The sequence below is a fragment of the Exserohilum turcica genome (genome assembly GCF_000359705.1).
Source record: "Exserohilum turcica Et28A unplaced genomic scaffold SETTUscaffold_20, whole genome shotgun sequence".
NCBI classification, from domain to species: Eukaryota; Fungi; Ascomycota; class Dothideomycetes; order Pleosporales; family Pleosporaceae; genus Exserohilum; species Exserohilum turcicum.
This window is the reverse complement of record NW_007360026.1, coordinates 200,417-222,609: the sequence shown is the minus strand read 5'-3', so window position 1 is coordinate 222,609 and position 22,193 is coordinate 200,417. Positions and strand designations below refer to the sequence as shown.

Sequence of the window (22,193 nt, the reverse complement as noted above, 5' to 3'; positions counted from 1 at the left end):
GTGGTGGTGGTGGTGGATGTGTGAGCTTGAGGCCAGATGTTCGTGGTTGGTCCAAGCTGCGGTGAAGGGCGGCGGGATTACGACGGGAGAGAGAGAGAGAGAGAGAGAGAGAGAGCATGGGTCACCCCTGTTCGGCGCAAAGAGCGTCGGAGCTCGGATGTCCCGCTGAAGGCTTTCCCCCGCAAACCCGCATCATCCATCGTTTATCTTGCGCCGCAGGCTACCTGTTCTTTCGCCGCCGTTCCGTTGCTTTCCGTTTTCCTGCGCCGTGAAAAAACTTATCTGTAGTTCTGGTGGTATACGTAGCTGAACTCTTTCAAACTCGGCCTCGAATACAAAACAACAATGGTAAGCATCATACTCAACAGGCTTCGTGCACGAGTCAGGAGCCCACCCGGACGATAGCTGCTGATTAGACGTGTAGAGCTCCATCGGAAACATTGCTCTCGTCCTCGGTGCCCTCACCGCTGGAGGCGGCATCACCGGATACGTGAGGACGGGATCCGTGCCATCCATTGCTGCTGGTTGCACCGTCGGCTTACTGGTACGTTGTTCAGCCTTTACTGCACTACCTATCGTATCCTGCTTTCAATCCGGCGTCTAATATTCCATAGTACATTCTTGGTGGCTACCGTGTCAACAGCCGCGCTGCATACGGTGTCGAGCTGGCGCTTCTCGCCTCGGTCATCCTGGCTGGTAGCTCTATCCCCCGTGCCATCAAGTCTGGAAAGCCGCTGCCTATTGGATTGAGCATTCTGGCTACGTTTGGTCTGTGGACTTTTGGTAATGCCTTCATGAACAAGCGCGCTTAGCTGGTGAAGAGTTGGGCGAGATGCACTCAACCGAGGTTGGGAGGTGTATATATGCAGCATAGAGGCTCATCGGACTGCGAAGTTCATCAATGCTACGTGGGTTTCTGCTCCAACATTACCGATTTCACATGCATGTGAAGTTCGATGTCTACTTGAGAATGTTTTTATGGATCCAGTTTTCCATATCCGGGCTTCTGCGATGCACTGCCAGTTGAAGTGGTCATGCACAAGGCTTGAATGCACTATCGGGTTAATGATGGATCTTCCTGCATCGGATGCCAACAACCCGACATTCGTATCCTCCGAGTCACTCCGGACCATCACGGACGATAACCTTTAAATATATTTAAGCTCAGGAATACAGACACTCAAGACCAAGGATAACGTCGTCTTGATCTATTCAAGCTCAGGAATAGACTCGGAGCAATCCCGTATCTCAATCTCCACGTTCCCCACAACCATATTTACCAGGGGATTCGGGCTATACCCACGGCAAAATGCAACATCACCACACAACCTTCTCGCTCGTACCAAGGAAACCTCCCCGCCAATTGATTAGCCCAGCCCCGCCTCGCGTGCCAACTGCCGTCTCCCACCCAGCACGTGGAAGTGCTTGGCACCATTCGGTAGCACCACAGGAGCAAATCGCGACCATTGCACGCATAGATCCGGAGCACGGCACGGATGCCGCTCATCAAAATTGATGGCATCTGGACATGGACTAAGCAAGAAGTATACTATGACTGATCGACAGCTACCAATGAATCCAGGTATTCTATGTCTACACTCAGGCTGAAGCGTATCGAGGATGCTCAAAGGCCTCAGTTCACCAGCTTCGTGTGCCCCAGTTCGTCACAGATGCTACATTCCAGCTCGAGCATTGGCTGATGGGAGTAGGGGGGTTTCCGGGCCATGTCCAGAATGCTCATCTATCGTATACAAGACGAATGAGCATAAATTGCAGATGGCTGTTAATCATGGTACACCGGGATCATCATATCTCCTGCTTTGCCACGAGAATGCTGGAAACTGGACACATAAAGAGTTGGGAGGGACTGAACTAGCTACAGCATAGTAACGCAACGCAACGCAACGTAACGTAGATAGACTACACGGCAAAACCCACACAGTATGCGGTACACCCATATCCTCGGCAGTGCCGCCGCACTCGCTGGGTACAGTGAGTTTACAGTCCTCCCTCCAGTCAACACCTCCTTACTAACGACCGCGCCATGAAAAGCCCAGGCTCAACAAGGTGAGGCACAATCTACCATTATCTACGACGCCGAGACCAAGATCCGGTACTCGGCGTACACGGAGCCGCAGACGGGAATGACATTTGGCGTTGCACTTCCAGCCAACGCGACGGATCCGTACGATGCCATTGTCCGGATTACGGCGCCCGTGGCTCACACGTGGGTTGGCTTCTCGTGGGGCGGCACCATGGTGTGGAATCCGCTGAGCGTTGCGTGGCCAAACGGGCCGTCTGGGACGATTTCCGCGCGCTTCGCTTTGTACGTTGGAATGCTGTACTTATACGTGTTTTGTTTTTGTGGAAGCTTGGCTGATCAATGGACAGTGGTATTGGTTTGCCGCTTGCATACAATGGAGCGGAACATACGTATCTCAAGGGGACCAGGGCACATTCTACACATTGGACGGTAAATGCCCTGTGTAAAGGGTGTACTGGATGGCAGAACAGCGAGGATACACGCACGTCTCTGAACGGCACCGGGACCACCGAGTTTGCCTGGGCATATGGAGTCTCAGCTGTGGAAGACGCCGCGCGCAACGACTCTGCCTTCAACGTGCACGAAGCCTGGGGCAAATGGATCCACAACCTCGACGCAGCACGGATTTCAGATTTCGATTCTCTGGTTCAAGCAAACTTGCTGACACCGGCTCTGCCCAGTCCTTCTGCTGACCCAACCACAGTTGTGACAAGCGTCGTGGCATCTGCGTCTGCAAAGCCAGCTGCCACGGCCGCCATTCCTACGTCGTGCCCCGGCGCCGGCAGCCCTGCATTCCAGGGCTCCTTGGCCCCCGGATGGAAGGCCACCAAGATTGCGGGCGGCATGACGAGTCCCCGCAGCATCCAGTTCGACACGGCAGGCAACATGCTCGTGGTGCAGTCCGGCAAGGGGATATCGTATCACCAGATGGGCGCTGATGGCTGCGTTACGTCTACAAAGATGCTGATATCGCAGAACAATCTCAACCACGGCATTGCCTTGAGCCCCGACGGCAAGACGCTGTACGCAAGTTCCATGACGCAGGCCTACGCGTGGCCATACGATGCAGCGGCCGGTACGCTCGGGACCCGAACGACGGTCGTGACGGGCATGTACAATGGCGGCTCGCATCTCACACGCACGCTTGCCATTGCGCCGCAGAACCCAAATCTGCTCGTCGTGTCCCATGGGTCGAATTCGAATATCGATCAAGCCACATCGGACCCCAAGACGGGGCGTGCCATTATCAAGGTGTTTGATATGTCAAAGGTGCCCAGCGGAGGCTACAACTACGTATCTGCGGGCTACAATGCTGGATATGGGCAGCGCAACGAGGTTGGCATTTGCTTCGACCGCAACAACATGTGAGTGTTTATCACGCAAAGACTGGATGCTTGCAGCAGTAGGCTGATATGGTGAACAGGCTCTGGGGCGTAGAAAACAGCGGCGACCAGTTCACGCGCAACGGAAAAGACATTCATAATGATAATCCCGGCGAAAAGGTCCACTACATGGGCGATGTGACCAAGCCCAACGACAACTGGTACGGCTACCCGTACTGCTTCACCGTGTGGAAGACAAGCGACTTTACCGACAAAGTCTTCAAAGTGGGCGATTGGTTCACGCAGAGCCCTTCGAGCAGCATGAACGACGATACGTGCGTGCAGCGGGCCACGGCTCCAAAGATGACGCTGCAGCCGCACTCTGCGCCCATTGACTGCAAGTTTGATGCCGACAGCACCACAATGTACATTACATACCATGGAAGCTGGAATCGGTCGCCCGTCACGGGGTTCAAGCTGGTGGCGGTCAAGTTCAAGCTGGGGACTGATGGTAACTACACGCCGGTCGAGCCGCTGACTAGCACCACGGCGGCACAGGATATCTTTTACAACCCGGCTGTAGAGAAGTGTCAGGGCAATGGGCCGGGATACAGCTCGGGGTGCTTTAGGCCTGCGGGATTGGCATGGGATGCTCAGGGCCGCTTGTTCATGACGTCGGATACTTCGAGCAATGGTGAGATTTGGATTTTGGGTCAATCGTAGGCGGAAGGCTGGTTTGGGTTGGTCGGAAGCTGTATTTTTACATCTGACTGATATGCCAGTGCTTTCATTTCTATGCTTGTCTGGCCCATTTTCTCATAGTATGGCTCTATGTTGTATGCAGCGTCATCTGCCCGTTGGAACTCAGAATCGCGCTCCTGTCCGTGTGGCCATTCCGAAAATCAGCAAAAAGACAACCAGAGCTTCAGTTTATTCCACAGAGGCATAGCGTGGTGGTAACGTCGGTCCGATGCTTTTAGGTTTGATTCATCGTGGGGCCTGGAGTGGCGAGGTCGACATGGTAGCTATAGCTTGTAGATTTTTCACCTTTGATCAACACAGGCATGTGAGGTCATCGATGGATTTAAAGTGCATATGCAGCCGCTAGGCGCACTATCACTATTGCTATCGTGGGCGCGGTAGACATGTGGTAGGGATATTGACTGAGCTCGGTCATTTGACAGGGCCAACAATTATAAATTGTGGTGCACTCTGCAATCGAGACCGGTGTGCAGGATCTGTAATGGAATCATGGGAAACAGGGTCCAAGAAAAAAATGCATCAGCGCAGGTGGCTGATGGAGAAGCGCCCTGGAACTAGGTGGGTAGCAAGACCCTGTGACGTGGGTAATAGGAGCTTTATGGAAGATAGCAGATGTGGTGGGTGCTCCTTTGCCGCTAGGTTGTGCGCCCAACTGAGACAAAGTCCACTCAGATTTGTGCCAGATGCAGCGCTTGGCTTGCCTGCCCAGGTCATCTTCTGCAAAATACCATGTGCCGATTGAGGCGCTCGTGGGGGGAGAAGGGCGGGTATCGGCAAGTCGTGGCTGATTGCATGCTGGAATGCGATCTCCAGGGCCAAAGTGTGCCTGGCAGAGGCTGCTCCAGGCCATGCGATCGTCGATGTCGGTTATTCGTGTGGCTGATTGCAGTGTCGGTGACGCAGCGAGTAGCCAGGTGAACCGGTTTTCTGGAATGCACGGCTGGTGGAGGACGAGTGTGAGTACCTTGGGAGGCGGCTGAGAGTGTCGATGGGTATCCGGCAAAATGCCATGGTCTGGCGAAAGTGCATGCACATGGGCAGCAGGGCACTAGGGCCGGTTTCACCCGGCGCGATGAGCGGACATGGAAGCGGATATACGACGGACATGCACATGTCCTCTGGCCGACTGATCGGAGGCCGGCCAAACACTAGTTGGAGTAGTCATCAAGGCAACCAGCGGATGTGAGAGCATGACTGATGGCCTGGGGTTGCTGGAGGCGCTCACTACGCCGGGGGCAGCGGACACGGCCATGGGCGCGCAGGGCACGAGAGAGCTCTGAGCTGGTCGAAGAGTTTACCAAGCAATGCTTGTCAGTGCGTGTAGCCGCAAGCAGCGAGCAGCGAGGACGGATTGGGCCATAGGGGAGATGTGTCAGCACATGGTCGTGCGGACGTGTGCGGAAGACGGCGGGGGGGTGCAGTCGACTGTTCTCGACGCCATGCCAATGCAGCGTTTTCGTCGCCCGAGACAGCCCCTGTCGGGGGCCCCCAGTTGCATTGCGCGCAAATTTTTTTTGTCATGCTCGGGCAACGCTTTGCTCCGTGACTTTGGCGGAGGGCGAGCGGTTGTGGTTGTGGTGGTGGTGGTGGTGGCAGTGGTAGGAAGGCGGCAATGGGCCATTACTGGCTACGTCACGCTTGCGCACAGGCGGCGTTGGTGCTGTTCGGATCGGGACTAAGCCTTTGCCGCGCTAGGGGGAGAAACCTGGTCGCGCCCGCGGGCGGTCACGTCATAGCCAATTCACCCTTTCGTCGCTCGCGGCATCCGCTATACGCCGCCGTGGCCGCCGTACGCCGTCCCCAGCCACTGGCCACTGCCTACTTCAGCTCGCCTCTGCTCCAGCTCCCGCTGGCTCTCCTTCACCTGCTCCTCGTCTCTTCGCCCAAGCCCCCCCAACGCCCTCCTTCGCTGTACCAGCAACCCCTCCCCCGCGTCTGCTGGCCCCACCCTGCGCCTAGGTAGTCTAACCACGCACAACGGGCTCAGTTCGCGCGCCATCCCCCGACAATGAGTTCCCTCAAGAAAGCACTAGAGAAACTCAAGCCAAGCCATGGTGGTGCGGCCTCAGATTCTGAAAAAAGCGGCGTCAAGTCGCCCGCCACGCCCAATGGAAGGGCGCACTCGCCTGCCGCTACTCCGCGCTCATCCGTCACGCTCGGCAACCGTCCCAGCGGTGAATTCAAGCGCAACGAAGCGTCGTCGCCTTCGGGCAGCAGGACCAGCATCGACCAGCAGACCCGGGGCTCTCTTAGCGGCATCCTGCACCGCCGCACCGAGAGCCCAGGCCGCATTGGCTCCAAGATGACCAACAGCACCAACAGCCACCACCGCTCCGCCTCTCTTTCTGCCCACAGTCCCATGCGCGCTGTCAAGGAGAAGCTCCACCTTGGCAACGACTCGAGCGACGATGATGCCCCCCTCAACCGCGACGGCGAGCCCATGTCTCGCGGGCAGCTGCGCAAGCACGAGAAGCAGGCGCAGCAAGAGGAGCGCTACAAGCAGAACCTCGAAAAGGAGCACGAGTTGGAGCGCCGGAGGAAGGAGATGGAGCACCAGGCTCTGACCGAGCTCACGCCAGAGCAGAGAGCCAAATACGGCGTCATCCCCCCCAACAGCTACGCGGGCGAGTGGAAACACGAGGCTCGCCACAAGATCCAGGACTTTTCCGCAAAGGACGTTGGCAAGGAGGTCATCTTCCGCGCTCGCATCCACCACCTCCGGAAGATGAGCTCCAAGTTTGTCTTTTTGGTGTTCCGCCAGCAGCTCGCTACAATTCAGGGCGTGCTCTTGGAGCACGCAGACATTTCCAAATACATGCTGTACTGGGCGGAGCACCTAGACGCTGAGACAGTCGTCATCGTCAAGGGTATCCTGCAGGAGCCCAAGGCCAAGCAGGGCGAGGTCCTCGGTGCCACCGTTCATGACGTCGAGGTGTCGGTCCACGCTCTGCACGTGGAAGCCTCCGTCACAGACAACCTGCCATTCAACGTCAACGAGGCCGAGGTGTCTCAGGCCGAGGTCGACGCTGAAGCTGCCAAGCTGGCAGAGGAAGACCGCAAGGAGGGACATACCCGAGTCAAGATTGCAGACCGCACCCGTCTGAACAACCGCGTCATCGACCTGAGAACAACTGCCTCGCAGGGCATCTTCCGCATTCAGTCTGGTATTTGCAGGCTGTTCCGTCAACAACTCGATTCCGAGGGGTTCATCGAAATCCACACCCCCAAGCTGCAAGGCGGCGCAACAGAGTCTGGCGCAAGCGTGTTCAAGATTGACTACTTTGGCCGTGGCGCTTTCCTTGCCCAGAGTCCTCAGTTGGCCAAGCAGATGGCCATCTCTGCGGATTTTGGCAGGGTGTACGAGATTGGCGCTGTGTTCCGTGCCGAGAACAGCAACACCTACCGACACTTGACGGAATACACTGGTCTGGATCTTGAGATGCAGATTGACGAGCACTACCACGAGGTCCTTCGTGTGCTGGATCGCACGTTCAAGGCCATATTCAAGGGCATCTACGAGCAGTACCGCCCTGAGATTGAGATTATCAAGAAGCACTTCCCTCACGAGGATTTGGTCTGGCTTGATGAGACCCCCATCATTCCATTCGCCGAGGGTATCCGCATGCTGAATGAATCCGGATGGAGAGATGACGACGGAAACGAGCTTGACGAGAACGAGGACATGGGAACCAGGGACGAAGTCCAGCTTGGTCGTGTCATCAAGCAGAAGCTGGGAACCGACTACTACATCTTGGATAAGTTCCCAGCAAACGCCCGACCCTTTTATGCCATGAACGATCCAAACAACCCCAATCTCACCAACTCGTTTGACATCTTCTGTCGAGGCCAGGAGATTCTCAGTGGTGGTCAACGTATCCACGACGCCAACATGTTGCTGGACAAGATGCGCAAGCTCAAGATTGACCCCAGCTCCATGGAAGAATACATCCAGGCCTTCCAGTGGGGTACACCTCCCCACGGTGGTGGCGGCATCGGTCTTGAGCGTATTCTCATGTTGATGATGGGTCTCGGAAACATTCGCCATGCGTCCATGTTCCCTCGTGATCCAAAGAGCTTGCCCGAGAAGCCGGTCATCAAACAACTGCGTCACCCTGAAGCCAGCACCATGCACCCGCCATGGGAAGGACAAGACCGCGCTGTGGCCAAGATAGACTTCCAGCCTGTTGAGAAGCTCATCGCCAATTACGGGGATGCCACAAACACGTCGTGGTTGGAGCCCCGCACTGAAATCTGGCGGGACGACACAACTGGTGCGGCTGTTGGTTTTGTGCCTCAAGATGGCTTCGCCATCACTGTTGGTGATCCTCTGTGCCACGAGTCGCAGTATCTGAAGACCATTGCTGGTTATCTCAAGTATATCAAGAAGGAGCGCAACCTCAAGCCGCTCTGGCTGCTTGTGGGATCGGCCGTCGAGGATGTCCTGGCGACAAAGTTCAACTGGCGCACATTCTCCGTTACTGGAGAGCAACGTGTAGACCCTGCACACAACCCCGCCGACAAAGACTCGGATGTGCAGCGCAAGATCCGTCACGCTGAGAAGGAGGGCGTCAAGATTACTGACTATGCCATCGGGTCGCCACCCCCGCCAGATGTCAAGCAAAAGGTTGACGCTCGTGTGGAGGACTGGCTGAAGAACCGCAAGGGCAAACAGGTCCATTTGACCAACATTCACCCGTGGCAGGACGAGGAGCATCGCCAGTACCACGTCGCGGCCACACCAGATGGCACCATTGTTGCCTTTGTAGCCATGGCTCAACTGTCGCCAGACCATGGCTGGCAAGTCAAGTACTCGCTTGACTTCCCTGGCGCACCCGGTGGCTCAATCGAGCAGATCGTCACCCATGCTCTCAAGCAGGTTGCAGCAAGCGGCGCTACAAGCGTCACCTTTGGTGGTGGTGCCAGCGCCAAGTTCACTCCTGGGCACAACGTCAAGGGCACGCGTGTCAAGGTTCTTAGCCGTGCCTACCACGCAATTGCAACGGAGCTCAAGCTCACCAACAAGACGGAGTTTCGCGAGAAACTGGGTGCGACGGACGACCCAAGTTACATCTGCTATCCGCCTCACGGGCTGGGCCCCATGGCGGTCAAGGCTATTCTGAACTTCTTCTCGGACGACGAAGAAAACAACTAAGTATACATTCTCTTGGAGGATACACAGGCTATAGGAACGAGTCATGAATGGATGATTCGAGGGCATGATACCACAAGGCGTTTTGCTGACATTGGAGTGGATGGAAGACCTGTCTGACTCAGTTGAAGACCATTTGTAGTGGGATGACATTGTGTATAGACAGTGTTGGTTTCTTAATGTAATACCCTTTTGAGACATGCTGACGGCCCACGCGTGCGGTGACTCTGCTGAGCTTACCTGACGTGCATACCCACCGGTTCCGCACACGAGCTTATTTTATTTGCGTCAATTCCCATGCACCAAGCATTGCACGGAAGACAAGTCGGTAGCCTTGCATGTTGTCGCTTGGCGTGGGGACATTTTTATACTCCACACTGCTAGCATCGCCCTTCCAACTCCTCCACAGCTACGCAAAAATCTCGGGCAGGATTAAGCGCGATCGGCTGCAGGCTGACTTGGCGTCCGCTCCCGATAAGGAGGAATGTAGACGCGGAGAATGTTCGGCGCACTAGGGAAGGGCGGGGTCACAACACCCAGCATACGAGCCGCTCGGAGTGTCAACAAGGCTACGTGAGCAGAATATGGGGGATGCCTGATTGGCTACCACTGAAAGCTAGATCAATCGTCATGGCATGTCTGACGTTTGTTCGTTGTGCGCAGATCTCGGAAACCATCTCGCGACAAGCTTCGCGCCAATGTTCCCCATGGAGAGGAAAAAAAAAGCGGGAAAAGACATACGGGTTGAAGAGACGGGTACAAGGGTGGCATGGTCTACGTGTTGACTATAAAATAAGAGCATCAGGACATGCTCATTAAACTGTTGTAAGCTGCGATTCAAAAGGGCCGAGCTCGGTGCTATTGAGAAGTGGCTCCATCAGACAACGAGTACTTAGATACCTGTTTTCTCTGCCTCTCTCAGATCTCCACGCTCGCCCATCATGCTTCTCACATCGCTTCTCCTCACTCCCTATACGATCCTTCTTCTACCGGTTCTTTTCTATCTGCTCCCCTACCTTCGGAACTGGCAGATTCGCGACATTCCCGCACCTTTCCCTGCTGCCTGGACCAACCTGTGGCTTCTGTACCAAGCCCGCCGGGGAAGACGTTTCCTTGCTGTCCATGAAGCACACAAGAAGCTTGGAAAGCTTGTTCGTCTACAGCCACACCATGTCAGCATCGCGGATGCCGACGCCATCACACAAGTCTACGGCCACGGTAATGGATTTTTGAAGAGTGAGTACTATGACGCCTTTGTATCGATTAGGAGGGGCCTGTTCAACACGCGAGATCGCGCCGAACACACAAGAAAGAGGAAGACGGTGGCCCACACCTTTTCTGCAAAGAGTGTTCTCCAATTCGAACAGTACATCCACCACAACCTAGCTATGCTGCAGAAGCAATGGGACACTCGTGCCGACAGCGTCAAGGGGGGGTGGTATCAGATGGATGCGTTGAACTGGTTCAACTACCTCGCCTTCGACGTCATTGGTGACTTGGCCTTTGGAGCCCCCTTTGGCATGCTGGAAAAAGGCCGGGATGAAGCAGAGGTCAGCATAGGAGGAAAAATCACCTATGCACCGGCTATTGAGGTGTTGAATCGAAGGGGAGAAGTCAGCGGGTACGTTGGATACTTGTTTTCAACTTCGTAAACTAACAGCGTACAGAACCATTGGATGTTTCCCTGCCATCAAGCCCTATGCCAAATATTTCCCGGACCCCTTCTTCAGCCAAGGTATGAAAGCCATTGAGAATCTTGCAGGTATGGCAATTGCCCGTGTAAATGCCCGTCTGGAGAAACCATCCGACCGTGTGGACCTACTCGCCCGACTCATGGAGGGCCGCGATGAAAGTGGCAACAAACTAGGTCGTGAAGAGCTCACCGCAGAGGCCTTGACCCAATTGATTGCTGGTTCGGACACTACTTCAAACACCTCGTGCGCACTCCTCTACCACTGTTTGACACACCCCGAAGTCATCACAAAGCTGCAGCAAGAACTAGATGCCGCGCTACCAGACCCGGACGCCGTTCCTACCTACGCCCAAGTCAAGGACCTGCCATACTTGGATGCTGTTATCAAAGAGACAATGCGCATCCACAGCACATCTTCTCTGGGTCTCCCACGCCTCGTCCCCCCTGGTCCTGGTGCCACCATCCTAGGCCGTCACTACCCCGCAGGCACCGCTCTCTCTGTACCGGCATACACCATCCATCACTCGACCGAGATCTGGGGCCCAGACGCAGATACTTTCCGTCCTGAGCGCTGGGAGAAGCTTACGGAGAGGCAAAAGAGCGCATTCATTCCATTTAGCTACGGTCCCAGGGCATGTGTAGGAAGAAACGTAGCCGAGATGGAGCTGGCACTGATTGTGTCGACGGTCTTCAGGCGGTATGAGTTTGAGCTGAGACAGGGTGCGATGGACACCCGGGAGGGATTCCTCCGGAAGCCAGTCGCCCTGGAAGTTGGTATGCGTAAGAGGAGTTTTGCCTAGGGGCAAGACGTGCCGCATGGATCCGATTAGACGATTTGACAGCCCTGGAATGGCCCTGTAATACTTCAAGAAACCATCAAATGCATGATATGATAGGCATGGATAGCATACATTAAGTGACGTGATAATCTTACCATTATAGGACAGGCAGGGCTCATGTTACCTATTTGGGACATGGTGTTTTTTCTCCTCTGACGTGAGATGAGACGGCGCACGTGATCCGCGATGCACGATACGTACCTGAGCCGCGCGTCATGACTGACGGCCATGTGAATCTTGGCAAGGTCTGCGACACGTGAACTGGTGGTTGGGGCCCAGGCAATTTGCATTCACCATGGCGAGCGTGGTGGAGCCGTGACGTGGGGTTGTGGTGAAGCGCGGAACCTGGCGCGCCAGCCTAGTGTGTGCACGGACCACCCTGGTTGGCGTCCAATGTCGCGATACTCCCGAACAACGCGCATCGCAGACCCGGGCGTCCACCACCACCGCAACACTCGACGCATCCCCCTCCTCCCCCCGCCCGGCCGCACATTCGGGAGCAGGACTGCCTGCGCCGCCTATCATGGCGCCCCTCGAGCTCGCCGACACCGTGGTCGACGCCTCGTCGGGCGACTCTTTCACTCTGCTGAAGCAGCAGCTCGAGTTCGACTTTAGCTTTGCACCGCTCCGGGTCAAGGGCCTTACCACGCTCGACATCCAGCCAGACAAGGCGCAACTGCGGGAAATTACGCTGAATTGCCGACAACTGAGACCGACCAGCATCCGCATCGAGGGAGAAAAGGCCGCCTTTAGCTACTCGAACCTGCACCAGCGCCTGACGCTCTACCCTGGCACCGACCTCGAACAATATCATTTTATCAAACAGCGCATAGCGCGACATGCTTCGGGCGGCGAGGATGAGCTGTACATTGTGGTGCCTGACCGGGTCAAGATTCGGGAAGTGAGGCCTTCAGAGGCCGGCATGACGGACGATGCCCCGGGTACCTTTTACGCGCCACTCAAGCTCGAGATTGAGTACGAACTAGATGATTTCCGGGATGCGCTCCACTTTGTCGGTGTCGAGGATGGAGACTCTCGCTTCCCGCATGCCTACACGCGCAACTCGTCCTTTCCCGGTACTGCGTCCTGCCTGTTTCCGTGCGTAGACGACGGCGAGACGAGGTGCATCTTCGACGTATCCATTCGCTATCCGCGGACGCTAGGCGATGCTCTCAGCAAATCCTCTGCCTCCAATGCGAGCGCCCATGCGCCCGCTGATGGAGTCGAGAAGGCCGACAGTGTCATGCTGGATGTGGACGACGAGCAAGCCGATCTGTCCGAGGAAGAAAAGGCCATGGAAATGCAGGTCATTTGCTCTGGAACGCTAACAGATGACGTGCGTACTTGGTTCGGGTTACTTTGATGCGCAATGCTGACACGTATAGATCCTCGACCCTGCCGACCCTGCACGAAAAACTGCGAGCTTTTCATGCGACACCCCCGTTCTTCCACAGCACATTGGATTCGTTATTGGGCCCTTCGAGCATGTCGACCTCTCCGAATACCGCGATACCCTTGACGACGAACGCTTGGGCGAGAATGCCATCAAGGTCCACGCTTTCTGTTTGCCAGGCAAGGAGAATGAAGTCCGGAATAGCGCCATGATGCTTGCACGAGCCCTGGATTCCTTTACCGAGCGTTTTCAGAGTTATGCCTTTGGTAATTCGTACAAACTCGCATTTGTAGACGATCTTGATTGCGATACGGCGCACACGGCCTCGTTCTCGATCTGCAGTTCGCGTCTGCTGTTTCCGGAGACCGTTTGGGAGCCACTCGAGCACACCACCCGGGTGTTGGTGCATGCGGTAGCCAGCCAGTGGATAGGAGTTGATGTCATTGCCCACCATCTGCAAGACTACTGGATCATCGTCGGTGGCTCATGGTTCATGGCCGAACTCTACCTCAAAGAGCTCTTTGGCCGGAACGACTGGCGGTTCAGGCAAAAGCTGATGGTGGACAAGGTTATTTACATGGACCGAAAACGCCCGTCACTCCAGCAGCTAGGACAGCACATACAGCTCGATCCTCGCGAAGTCGAATTTATGGAACTGAAATCGCTCATGGTCCTTTCCATATTGCACAACCGCCTGGTAAAACAGAGCGGTAAGAATGGTGTTGACCGGTGCCTGTACCGAATGCTGTTCAATGCCCGTCAAGGCAAGTATCCCAATGGCGCCATCACTACGGACGACTTCCTTGATATTTGCGAGAAAGTGGGACACCAGAAGCTCGAGTCCTTCTTTCAGCAATGGATTTTTGGCTCAGGATGCCCTACGTTCCACTGCGTTCCTTCATTCAACAAGAAGAAGCAGGTGGTTCAGCTTACCATCAAGCAGCTCCAGGCCGACTCAACCATTACAACATTTGACAACGGCCTTGCGGCAGATGACTTTATGCGCGAAGCAAAGGAGAAGGCTCGTGGATTGCCATCAGGAACAGGGTATCCTACTTTTGTGGGCCCGATGACAATTCGAATTCATGAGGCTGACGGAACACCTTACGAGCACATCGTCGATATCAACTCCAACAATGTCAAAGTGGAGATTCCATACAATACAAAATACAAGCGCCTCAAGAGGAATCGATTGAACAAAGAGCGTATGGCTGCCGCAGCAGGCCTCGATGCTTCTGGCGAGACGCAAGAAGACGTTACTTTTTACATGTTGGGAGATCTTTTCACCTCGCCGCAAGAACATGAAGAGTGGCGACTGGACGACTGGCCACCGGAAGACGAAGCCAAGCAGGAGGGGGAAGCCTATGAATGGATCCGTATTGACGCCGATTTTGAATGGATATGCCGGACCAATATCGAAGACATGCCGTCCTACATGTACGTTTCGCAACTGCAACAGGACAAGGATGTTGTTGCACAAGCAGAGTCGATACAGTTTCTTGCCAACAAGGAGGGTCATAAGCTGATTTCTACTTTTCTGGTCAAAACGCTCATGGACAATCGATACTTTCATGGCATACGAACAATGGCAGCCATGGTCCTCGCTCAGAGTGCGCTCAAGCGAACCGAGTGGGTTGGACTCTTCCACCTGATGAAGGCTTTTCGTGAGCTCTTCTGTTTGCCGAACTCGCCAATGACTCGATCAAATGACTTTTCTGATCGCAGCATGTATCTGATACAATGCGCTATTCCCAGAGCTATTGCCAAGATCAAGGGCGAAGACGGCAGGTCACCCCTAGAAGCCAAGCGTTTCCTCCTCGACCTGGTGCGATACAACGACAACCGCGGAAACGATTACAGCGATGATCACTACATTGCTACACTGATGCGATGTCTAGCGGAAACTCTCACCAAGACAAACGTCAACTCTGAGCTCAGCCATGAAGAATGGGCCCAAGAACAAGACTTTATGAACAAGGCCATTGGAGAGCTTACCCGCCATCAGAGACTCGATGAATGGATTCCCACGTACCAAAACGTGTACACGACTACTGCGCTGGACTGTGCGTTCAAGCTGGTCACGAGCCGAGTCGTCCCTTTCAAGCCTACGGAATTCATGCAGTATGCGCAACTAGGGAATGCAGACAATGTACGCTTGAAAGCGTGGGAATGTCTCGTTCGCCTGGGCATGTTCCGCAAAGATTCGGTAATGAGGTTCCTGGTTCACGAAATCAAGTCGGATCCCTCGCCATACTTCAGGAAACAAATGCTGCGCATTTTTGGCCTTGCCATTGGCCAGGTTGCCACGGGCGATGTCTGGGCACCAGAGAAGGCTGCTGAGACGGCTGCAGATACGCTCGTGGTTGAGAACGAAGCAAGCAATGCCGAGCGCGCATCAGCTCTTGCCCGTCAGACCCTTGAGGGGGCTCTGAAAGGTTTGAAGAGCGATCTGCAAGGCCACCAGACTTTGCGTTCGGTTCTGGAGGAAGCTCTCAAGTCTACAGCACTGTCTCTCAATGACGTGATTGAGATTTTGGACATTTGCGACATGATCTTTGACGACAAAAAGGTCAACAAGCTACCCGTTAAACTGGCTCTTCCACGTTACTGGAGGATAGAACACATTGGAAAGGCAGTGTTGCGCTTCAAGCAGACCAACAAATTTCGAACCACGCCCAAGCGGCCTGTGGTTGCCAAGGTTCCTGCACCTGTTCTTCCGGTTGCTCCGCCTCTTCCTGTACGAGAGCCAGTACCTCCGATAGCGAAGCCACCTGGACAGCCCAAGCTGTCGCTCAAGATTGGTGGTCTAAAGAAGAGTGCTTCATCCCCTCCATCAGGCATCGACTCTGCCCCGGCGAAATCACGAAGCCAGTCTATTGTATTTTCGCCCAAAATCCATCATTCACCCTCCCCTATTCCTCAGTCGACCAAGCCTTCTCCAGCGCCACAACCACAGCCAGTGCATGTCCCCCCTCCTATCTCCACTCCTGTCCCTGCCCCTGCATCCGCTCCTACCCCTGGTCAACCGGATTCTCGAGCTTCCACACCAGAGATACCATTGATGCAGCAACCAATGAAGAAAGTGGCCGCTCCAGCAGCAACACCCAAAGTAGCAACTCCGGTAGCAGCGCCAACGCCAACGCCAGCCGCGGCTCCAGCACCAACTCCAAAACCAATTACCAAAACGCCAGTGCTTCCGCCAAAAGTTCCCTCATCAGCTTCTGGTTCCAGCTCTGCACACGGAAGGTCAGCACCAACAACCGTCAAAATTCCAAAATCTGTTGCCACGCCTCCTGCCATTTCATCGCCGGTTCCGCTACCTGCTCCCAAACTCAAGATCAAGACGAAGACTGCCAATGGTTCAACCGTGCCATCCAAACCATCGAGTGCTGCTCCATCGCCACGTCCCAGCGCCGTACCTGCGTCTCGACCGACCATTGTTCCGCCATCTCGCCCTGCTGGAGCTCCGCCACATCCAGCCGCACGACCAGTCATCAAGCACAAGAGAAGCAAAATCGTCAAGCTACGGCTTCCACCACGTCTTCTCTCGCGCTTTACAGGCGAGCCCAAGAAGCGTAAGCTGATTGTGAACCACGGTGATGACGGAAGGCCAATCAAGCGACAGAGTCTTGATACGGGTGCGTATGCGAATGGAAATGGCACTGGAAAGAGCGGTTTGGTTCGTGTGGAGCGGGGCGGTGCAGACAAACCGCGCTTGGTGGTCAAGTTGAAGGTTGGACGGGGAAAACTGCCCATGGATCGAAAGTCATGATTTCTTCGCTTATCCGGAGGGGTCGACGAGCGACCATTCTAACATGACGGTATTGATGACTGTTGAGCGCTCTCTCACATACACAGCAAACGAGACGAAAGAAGCAAAGCGACAGAGACATTGAGAGAGAGAGAGAGAGAGAGAGAGAGAGTTGCGTGCATTTCATGGTGTTATAAGGTATAAGGTATCATGGTACCTTGGTTTTTCTTCTTCCTCTTCTTTCTATCTTACCCGGCGACATATACGTCGTATCCTTCCTTCCAGCCCACACACACACACATACACATCCATACAAGCGAAAGCAGGACTGGGACTAGGAAGGCACAAACACCACATCAATTGAAGCAAGCAGACAAGCAAGCAAGCAAGCAAGGATGAATGGGACAGCACACGGGAATGAAATGCGGGGACGGGGGGGGGGAGAAAGGGCTTTTATTAGGACAACCAAAAACAGCATTTAGCGATGGCGTTTTTTTTTTTACTGTTAATTTTCTTACTCTTCTCTTCTTTCTTCTTTCTTCTCTCTCTCTCTCTCTCTCTCTTGTTTTCATTATATATACTTCTTCTTCTTCTTCCTCTTCTTCTTTTGGGGCCAGGGCATGACGAGAGGTTTATTGCAGGGCATTATTAGCTTGCTTGTGTGCATGCATACATACATACATGTATAGACTATGCATGCATGTATCTAAGTAAGTAAGTATGGCTTGCGCGTGTATGCATGGATGGATGGATGGATGGATAGATGAATGGGTACAGTTGCGTGTGTGCGTGTGTATGTGCAAACTAGGGACTAGGGAATTACGTGGATATACCCCCTTCTTTTTTTTTCTTCTTCATCTTCTTCTTTTTCTTCTTCTTCTTCTTTCTTTCTTTCACTCTTCCATTTGGTGTGCGGTATTGCTGGCTGGATGGTGTAGATATTTGGGGTGAGTGCGACGGAGCGAGGAAAGATACGGAGAGAGAAAGTCGAGAGAAGGAAAATGTGTGCGCGAGAGGGAGGGGGAGAGGGAGAGAGAGCAGAATAACCAGAAGAATGATCATGCCCCCATTTTTTGGTGTGTGTGTGTGTGTGTGTGCAAACGTGGTGCGGTGTAAATGTACGTATCTTTGATGAGCTTGTAGGTAAAAGCGACTTTCACAACGCGTGTGGTGTATGTGCGTATCGGTGAGTTGGTTGCTTGTGAATGTGTAGGAAGCTATGACATTGACGACAACCATAGAAGAGGGGGAGGGGGGACTTCACAAATGCAAGAGACAGCAGCACAATATATACAGTGAAAAAAAATTATCTCAAATTTGGAGAAAAAGCTGTTTAGGCCTTTCCTCCCCTCGCTGCCTCGCCCATTTTTGTTGCTTACTCGTTTAACGCTCACACAACTTCGCTTGACATACATATAAACTTGGCAGCAGTACCGGAAAAAAAGCAACAAAATGAAAAAAAAACTCGTGTTGGAATGTAAGGGAAATCTCGTTCGCAGTCATGGACCACGTATCTCATGACATGATATGACATGACGTGGCATTTGGGTACTTGCCTTTGGTGTGACGATAGAAGAAGTCAATCCAGAGGGCAAGTTGCTTTTGAAGACAGGAACGAACAGTCGTTTACCATGGAAGGGGAAAAGAAAAGAAGAAACTTGATGACAGTGGGTATCATGACCTCCAAAGCAATCGCCTGACGGAGCGTACGCCAGAGTGAAACACAGATTCGTTGGGAAGTGGTGGGGGAGACGTAGGTGTCACTTTTGCTTCATGCTTTACAGGGTCTGACACTAGTGATGGCGTTGGGTCCGTATTTGTCAGGCAGTCCTGCATGGTGATGGAATTCGAAACAATGTTTTCCTCCCTCGTCGGGTTCAGAGTCTTGAGATGTTTCGCCTGATGTAGACTAGGCTCTGTGGCTGAACCTGTGGCTGCACGTTTCCTCTCCTTAGTGGATCCCGGCAGACGACCTCTCCGTTTTAGGGCTGGTAACAACAACTTAGTGGCTTAGCGGGATGATCGTGATTTAACCATCTCACCCTTCGTCTCACTCGCCGTTGTTGATGCAGCCTCGAGCTCATTTGCAAATGCTTCATTTGGAGGGACGCCTTTCATTTCAGCATCCTGCCCACGATCTTGGTGGTCCATGACAGAGTCGGTTCCATCATCCTTGATGAGTGCTTTTTCGGAGTCAGGTGTGATGGGGGCAGGATCATTTTCATAGCCATTGTCTTTGGCTGCATGGCTGAACACATGAATGGTTGAATCCTTGTGCTCCGCCACCTGGAATCCATCTTCGGCATTTTCTATAACCTTGCCGCACTTTAGACATGTTATATCAACGTCCCATTGTCGCATCTCCATTTTCTCCTTAGATACATCGTTGCATGTGATGGTAAGACGAGCCTTGCCCGTGTCTGACACGGTCAGGTTGGCGTCAAAGCTAGACTTTGTGGCCGAGTTGTTGCTGTTCGATTTTGCGTGTTTATCGGAGCGGCCGCGCTTGTTTGGCAAGGGGCAGATGGGCTCGGAATCTTCGCGTAGATTTTGGATTGCTTGTTCTTCGAGGCAGTGCGCATGGAGCCATTCAGAGCAATGCGAGCATTGGACCAGAAGCTCGTTGGGATTGATAGGCTGATTGTCGATGCAATACTTGTTGAGTTTCTGTAAGCGATCAGTAAGCAATGCCACATTCAACAGGAGAATTTCTTACACTTAGTGGGTTGCTCTTGGTAATGTCGAAACTTTGCCTGAAGAACAATTCGTCTTCGGGCAGTGGCAGGGAATCCGGATCATCATTCCAATATACCATATCTGCGGCAGACTGGACCGTCAAGGCTTCGATAATGTCCATGTGGTTGCTGACAATGACTTCGTTGACGCCGTGGTGGGGCTGCCGGCCGCCTGGCAGGTCCTCGGGTCGGTAGGCCCAGAATACTCGAAGATATACGTGTGACGAGTCGCCGGCGCGGACCTCGAGCACTTTGGCCAGCCAACCATCCAGCGCATCGGGCGCATTGCATTCGGATTCCTCGGTGTTCTTTACGAAGACGACTTGGCCGACTTGAAACTCTTCGCCGTTGACTAACAGTCTTGTCAGCATGTTCCTGTAGACCAGCAGTGCGGAGCACGAAACAGCTGCTGGCGACGCCTATCAAGACGACGGGGCGACATGCGGAACCAGACGGATACTTACTGGTGAATTTTCGATAGCGGCTCGTGCTTTCCCAGTAGAGTGCGGGCGAAATCTTGACATGGACTTCGCTGAGTTCCGCCTCTGGGAAGATATTGGGCTGGACGACATATGCATCCAAGGGCGCATCCTGGCCAGGGTATTTTGGAGGCTTTCTCTCTACCCCGTTGTTCAGGAGCTTGGCGTCAGCAGCGGTGTGCTTCTTCTGTGCCTTGACGTTTACGGGGCTGATGGTAAAGCCAGAGAAGTCTTCGACGGTAGACCAGTCGACGCGCCGTTTCTTAGCGACATGTTCTTTGGTGGATGCATGGCGTGCGGCAGGCTCGGTGCTTGGTTTGCGTTTGCGGGCCATGGTGAGGGGTGGAGGGGGGGGGGCGCTCTTTGGCCGTGCGAGGCAGGCGACGACTAGGCTTTGGGGCTATTGTGGAACTAGTGCAGGTCGCAGGCAGTGGCGACGCAGGTTGCAGACAGCACTTGGGGGAGCAGAGGTGGCGCAGTGTGGTGTGACGGTTTGGAGACAGTACACCTTGCGGGATGAGGTGAAAGGGAGGATAAAGTTTGGCCGCGATGATAGGAATAGGCCCGCGAGCCGTGGACAGACGCGTTGGTTCCGACGTGGAAGGGTGGACGCGTTGTCGGCAGTCGGGCAATCCCGAGGGCTTGGGCTGCGCTAGGCAGAAAGTGACAGGTCACGTGCAGGGGTGGTTTGCGTCAGGGATCCAGAGTCGCGGCCTGAGGGAGGGCGTGGGCGTGTCACGATGCTGTGCCGGCGCCGGGCAGCTGGCCTTGGGGAGCGCGCATTGCTGGTAGTGGTAGCGGGTGGCTGGATGACGTGAATGCATGCAGGCTTGGGTTACGCGTTCAATGCTGGCGGCAGGCCGTCCGCCCCCCGCGGCGCGGTGCTGTTGGCTGGGCGCGGCCGGGAAGCGTGCCAGCGGGCTGCATGGCGCCATGTGTGAGATGGCGAGCGAGGAGAGAGCGCGACGGTTTTGCCGTCCAGGGCGGGCGTGTGCGTGCGTGTGGGCGTATGTGTGTGCGCGAGGGCGAGGGTGAGCGGCGTGTGTGCGCGACGCCGGTTGCAGGCAGCGTATACCCCAGGTTTCGCGAGCCGCATCTTCGGCGGCTTGTCGTGGCGTGGCACTGGCACTGGCGGCGCAAAAGCAAGTGCAAGGACATGGGCGCACTGCCACAGCATCATCATGACCGCCGCCGAAGACATGGCAGCACCAGCACCAGCACCAGCGCCAGCGCCAGCACCAGCACAGCCAACGGCATGACACCAGCAGCGGTGCCGAGTGGCCGAGCACCACTGGGCAATGGCCCTTGTAGTCTGGCACGGGCTCCTGAGCGCTGCCAATACGGCATTAGGGCAATGCAGTGAGTAAGCGGATGTGTGTGTGTGCTCTCCGGGCCAAGCCCTGCACTGGGGGGGGGGTGCAAAGGGAGGCGGACGCGTATGGAGGCAGCAGGCCATGGGCGGCGGTGGTCCAAGTAGGCATGGGCACAGAGGCACCGCACGCTACACACTGGGACTACAGCCAGAAGAAGCACACGAGGCACAACGGCGGGCGGGCGGGCGGCGGCGGCGGCGGCGGCGACAGAATAAGAATACACACGCCGGGCTTTGCATGGCGCGCTCTGGGGCCATGGCCATGTCCAACTGGCCGATCGCTGAACCCTTCCGCGTCATAGGCATAGCGCATCCCTGCCCTGCGCCTAGAAATTCCTCCACCAGCCTAAGTCGACCGCGCTGCTCCGGTATGCGCACTACATGAAGCGCCCGCCTGCCCTCGCCCACGCCCTCGTGCTCTCGTCTCCCCCGTGGCCCGCCATCTCCTCTCTCCTCCCCCCCCTCGCGCCGTGCCCTGCCCTCCGCATCCCCCCTGTGCTGCCGTCGCTCGTTTCGCCAGCAACCCCCCTCGCCGTCCCTGCTGCTGCTGCTGCTCCTGCTGCTGTGTGTGCCTGCGGGCGACCGTGTCCCTGTGGCTTGCGCGACCGCTTCACTACCGTCGACACACGACGCGCGCCCTGGAACACCTCATAG

At 54.9% G+C, this 22,193-nt stretch overlaps 6 protein-coding genes across 6 annotated transcripts; 5 read left to right on the top strand and 1 right to left on the bottom strand.

Moving 5' to 3' along the window:
* Positions 1 to 219: 219 nt before the first annotated feature.
* Positions 220 to 919, top strand: SETTUDRAFT_169146 (uncharacterized protein). Its single transcript, XM_008027795.1, has 3 exons — positions 220 to 348; positions 425 to 544; positions 615 to 919. The coding sequence occupies exons 1-3, from the start codon at positions 346 to 348 to the stop codon at positions 810 to 812; spliced, it is 321 nt and encodes a 106-aa protein (XP_008025986.1). The 5' UTR covers positions 220 to 345; the 3' UTR covers positions 813 to 919.
* A 1,024-nt stretch (positions 920 to 1,943) lies between these two features.
* SETTUDRAFT_28380 (uncharacterized protein) lies at positions 1,944 to 4,089 on the top strand (the record flags this gene model as incomplete). The annotated part of the gene is made up of 4 exons (XM_008027702.1): positions 1,944 to 1,992; positions 2,053 to 2,326; positions 2,392 to 3,408; positions 3,468 to 4,089. 4 exons carry the CDS (start codon positions 1,944 to 1,946, stop codon positions 4,087 to 4,089), a joined length of 1,962 nt encoding a protein of 653 aa, XP_008025893.1.
* Positions 4,090 to 6,024: 1,935 nt separating this feature from the next.
* On the top strand, positions 6,025 to 9,475 carry SETTUDRAFT_169145 (uncharacterized protein). The gene has a single exon (XM_008027794.1). The coding sequence runs from the start codon at positions 6,137 to 6,139 to the stop codon at positions 9,278 to 9,280; it is 3,144 nt and encodes a 1,047-aa protein (XP_008025985.1). The 5' UTR covers positions 6,025 to 6,136; the 3' UTR covers positions 9,281 to 9,475.
* Positions 9,476 to 10,218: 743 nt separating this feature from the next.
* On the top strand, positions 10,219 to 11,844 carry SETTUDRAFT_177263 (uncharacterized protein; the record flags this gene model as incomplete). Its single annotated transcript, XM_008027793.1, has 2 exons — positions 10,219 to 10,898; positions 10,945 to 11,844. 2 exons carry the CDS (start codon positions 10,219 to 10,221, stop codon positions 11,768 to 11,770), a joined length of 1,506 nt encoding a protein of 501 aa, XP_008025984.1. The 3' UTR covers positions 11,771 to 11,844.
* Positions 11,845 to 12,332: 488 nt separating this feature from the next.
* On the top strand, positions 12,333 to 17,236 carry SETTUDRAFT_131131 (uncharacterized protein; the record flags this gene model as incomplete). Its single annotated transcript, XM_008027792.1, has 2 exons — positions 12,333 to 13,145; positions 13,195 to 17,236. The coding sequence occupies 2 exons, from the start codon at positions 12,333 to 12,335 to the stop codon at positions 16,972 to 16,974; spliced, it is 4,593 nt and encodes a 1,530-aa protein (XP_008025983.1). The 3' UTR covers positions 16,975 to 17,236.
* A 1,464-nt stretch (positions 17,237 to 18,700) lies between these two features.
* Positions 18,701 to 20,501, bottom strand: SETTUDRAFT_131128 (uncharacterized protein; the record flags this gene model as incomplete). The annotated part of the gene is made up of 3 exons (XM_008027791.1): positions 18,701 to 19,620; positions 19,670 to 20,040; positions 20,153 to 20,501. The coding sequence occupies 3 exons, from the start codon at positions 20,499 to 20,501 to the stop codon at positions 18,964 to 18,966; spliced, it is 1,377 nt and encodes a 458-aa protein (XP_008025982.1). The 3' UTR covers positions 18,701 to 18,963.
* Between the last annotated feature and the right edge of the window lie 1,692 nt (positions 20,502 to 22,193).

Coding starts and splice junctions, on each gene's coding strand:
- SETTUDRAFT_169146 (XM_008027795.1), top strand. Junction 545..614: donor GTTGCACCGTCGGCTTACTG/GTACGTTGTTCA, acceptor AATATTCCATAG/TACATTCTTGGTGGCTACCG.
- SETTUDRAFT_169145 (XM_008027794.1), top strand. CDS start 6,137: ATGAGTTCCCTCAAGAAAGCACTAGAGAAACTCAAGCCAAGCCATGGT.